Here is a 2,789-nt window from a genome sequence, read left to right on the forward strand (position 1 = left end):
ATCCTCATCACTCCCGTCATCACCCCCCATTTTCTCCTCCATCCCCAAGCTGCCTCCCGCTCGCCTGACCCGTGTTTCACCAGTCCTCTGTATTCCCAGCCGCTGTCTCAGCTTCACTGTAGTTTCCATAACATTTTCCGTGCCCTTGTGATCTGCTCAGCTTTTTCCCACAGGAATATTTCTCAGCTTGTGACTTTTTCCTCCCTGCAGCCATCGACTGGGTCCAGATAGACGCCAACTCCTCTGTCCTCCATGATGAGTTCATTGCACACCGGCTGGGTGAGTGCTGGGCATGGGGAGCAGGATGAAGATGGTTCAGCAAGGCGGAGGTTGTGGATGAAATCACACTGCAGCACCCTTGCCAGGAGGCTGCTGTCCCTCTGCCCATCTTGGTGGGAGGGTCAGTGCTCCTGTGGTCTCACGTAGATGTTACCCTAATTTGCTTCTTCCCACAGGTCTCATCCCGCTCACCAGCGATGACATCGTGGATAAGATGCAGTATTCCAGAGTAAGTCAAGCAAGTTGTTGTGAGTGCTTATTGTGATGGTGGTGGGTGTCTGCTCTGATGGGAAGCACTACTAATCTTTTAGTAGAGAGGTTTGGCATGAAGGTCTTGACCTATGTCTGTGCCAGGACTGCACGTGTGACGAGTTCTGTCCGGAGTGCTCTGTGGAGTTCACCCTTGACGTCCGGTGCAATGAAGACCAGACTCGTCACGTCACATCCCGTGATCTCATCTCCAACAACCCCCGGGTCATACCGGTCAGTGCCATCCCTCTGCTTGTCAGCAAGCCCCCTCTCTACGTTCCCACTGTGGCTGGGGTAAACACATTAGATATGGACAAAACAAGGTCTTTGATACCATTTTGTGTTGCCTAAAGCTCCACTTAAAAATGCAGTGAGGGAGCAAAGCAGGAATATCTGCAGAAACAGCAGCATGTGCCAGTGCCCTCCTCTGCTCCCCCTTGTTGTCCTCTGTTTGCTGTCTTAATGGCACATCAAAGCAGCATGGTCTTGTTAAAGCCTCATCCTGCACCCTGCATCTCAGACTCTTGCGAGGCTTTAGTATTGCCCCTCCATCTCCCCTTGAACACTCATAACGGGTGCGCTTGTGTCCTGCTGCCATGTCCCTGCCTTCTCCTGCCCGCTTGCTGCCAGGGCTCAAGCAAGGTCAGCCTCTTCGAAGGCTTAGCAGCAACCAGAGACCTCTGGTTTTCTGGTTCTTGGCTTTCAGCATGGTGAGGTGTGAGGAGCCTGGGCCAGGGCACTGTTGCCAAACAGCTCTTGCCCAGTCGTCTTGGGGAGGATCGGTTGAACCAAAGCAGAGCAGATGCAAAGAGACTTGATGGAGAATGTTTTAAAATGCCATTGGGGCTGTATCTGGATGTCACCACAACCTGGAGGCTGCTTCTGGTGGCTGGTCACGGTGCCTGGGTAAAGCCTACGGTGCTGTGAGTGCCGTGTGTCACCTTCCAGCAGTTGTGGGAGTGACTTTGGGCTGTGGCACAGAACCATGCAGCAATGCTGGGCTGGGCTGAAGCCCTCTCCGTTCTGTGGGGGAGAGCAGGTCGGGAGGTGAGCGGGCTGGTGGAGTGGGATATCGTGTACCTAGCTGCACCTGCCCGAATTCTCCCAATTTCTGTTAAGTCAGGTGGGCTGGATTTGTTGCTGTAAGTCACTCTAGAGTGGCTCTCTGCAGTCTCTGATATTTGTAGGCAGCTGCTCTTTGATGTGGGGAGAAAAGCTGATCTTGCCGTTAACTTTGCTTTTGTTGTTCTGCAGGTAACATCTCGGAGCAGGGACAATGATCCCAATGACTATGTGGAGCAGGATGGTAAGCAGTGGTTCCCTGGGAGTATGAGCTGGAGGAGGAAATAATTTTTTCTTTCAGGTTCTTTGAATTCATTCTTCCTTTAGTAGCTCTGTAACCATAAAGTTGGCAGTTGAGAACCAGTGGCATCCCTGTATCAGCGAGGTTAGCATTTGGTCTTAATGCCATGTACAGGTTATCTCCAGAACTAAAGTCCTGTGCCAGGGGGTGCTTCTCTCTTTCTCTCCTTGTGAGACCTTAGACACAGCAAAGGTGCAAAATGCTGGGCGATTCACTGTTGCTTGAGGGCCTGAGCTGTGCCCCTGGGTACATGTGCAACTTCTTTTTACTTAGCAAGGTGTTTCCCAGCTACTCTGGGGACAGAGATGAGCCTCTCTGAGAATCCAAGCGAGCCCTGGCTTCTGGTGACATCTTCCTGGGCACTAAAACTGCCTGCCTTTGCCCTCTTGGGATCCTGCACGCTCCTTTCTCCTCTGCAGCCTTCTCAAAGGGCTGTGTGCTTCTCCACAGACATCCTCATTGTGAAGCTGCGGAAGGGCCAGGAGCTGAGACTGCGAGCCTACGCCAAGAAGGGCTTTGGCAAAGAACACGCCAAGTGGAACCCCACGGCGGGCGTCGCCTTTGAGTATGACCCGGACAACGCGCTGAGGCACACCGTGTACCCCAAACCAGAGGAGTGGTATGTCCTGATGGCTGGCTGGAGGGACTGCAAAAGGTTTTCCAAAAGGCACCTGGGTTTCAGCCCTGGGGATAACTTGGGTCAGGGAGTGATTGTGAGCGTGCCTGTCGCTTCCCCTTGCGCAGGCTCCGCTCCTGTGTTAGGGTACCAAAGCCAGTCCCTTGGTTGCAGCTCCTTGCGAGGTGGACTGGTTTGTGGCCACCTCTTGTCCTCTCCTCATGTCCTTTCACTGCTGTTTTACCTCGCTTTCATGCTCTTTCCCATAACTTGTTCCTGTTT

At 53.0% G+C, this 2,789-nt stretch overlaps 1 protein-coding gene across 1 annotated transcript; it reads left to right on the forward strand.

Annotated features, from left to right (window-relative positions):
* Window positions 1-210: 210 nt before the first annotated feature.
* POLR2C (RNA polymerase II subunit C) lies at window positions 211-2,510 on the forward strand (the record flags this gene model as incomplete). Its single annotated transcript, XM_010166581.2, has 5 exons — window positions 211-279; window positions 456-508; window positions 634-762; window positions 1,783-1,834; window positions 2,342-2,510. Coding segments are annotated over 5 exons (472 nt in total), but the record flags the coding sequence as incomplete, so codon positions are not given.
* Between the last annotated feature and the right edge of the window lie 279 nt (window positions 2,511-2,789).

The sequence above is a fragment of the Antrostomus carolinensis genome, unplaced genomic scaffold, assembly GCF_000700745.2.
Source record: "Antrostomus carolinensis isolate BGI_N321 unplaced genomic scaffold, ASM70074v2 scaffold47734, whole genome shotgun sequence".
In the NCBI taxonomy this organism is placed as follows: domain Eukaryota; kingdom Metazoa; phylum Chordata; class Aves; order Caprimulgiformes; family Caprimulgidae; genus Antrostomus; species Antrostomus carolinensis.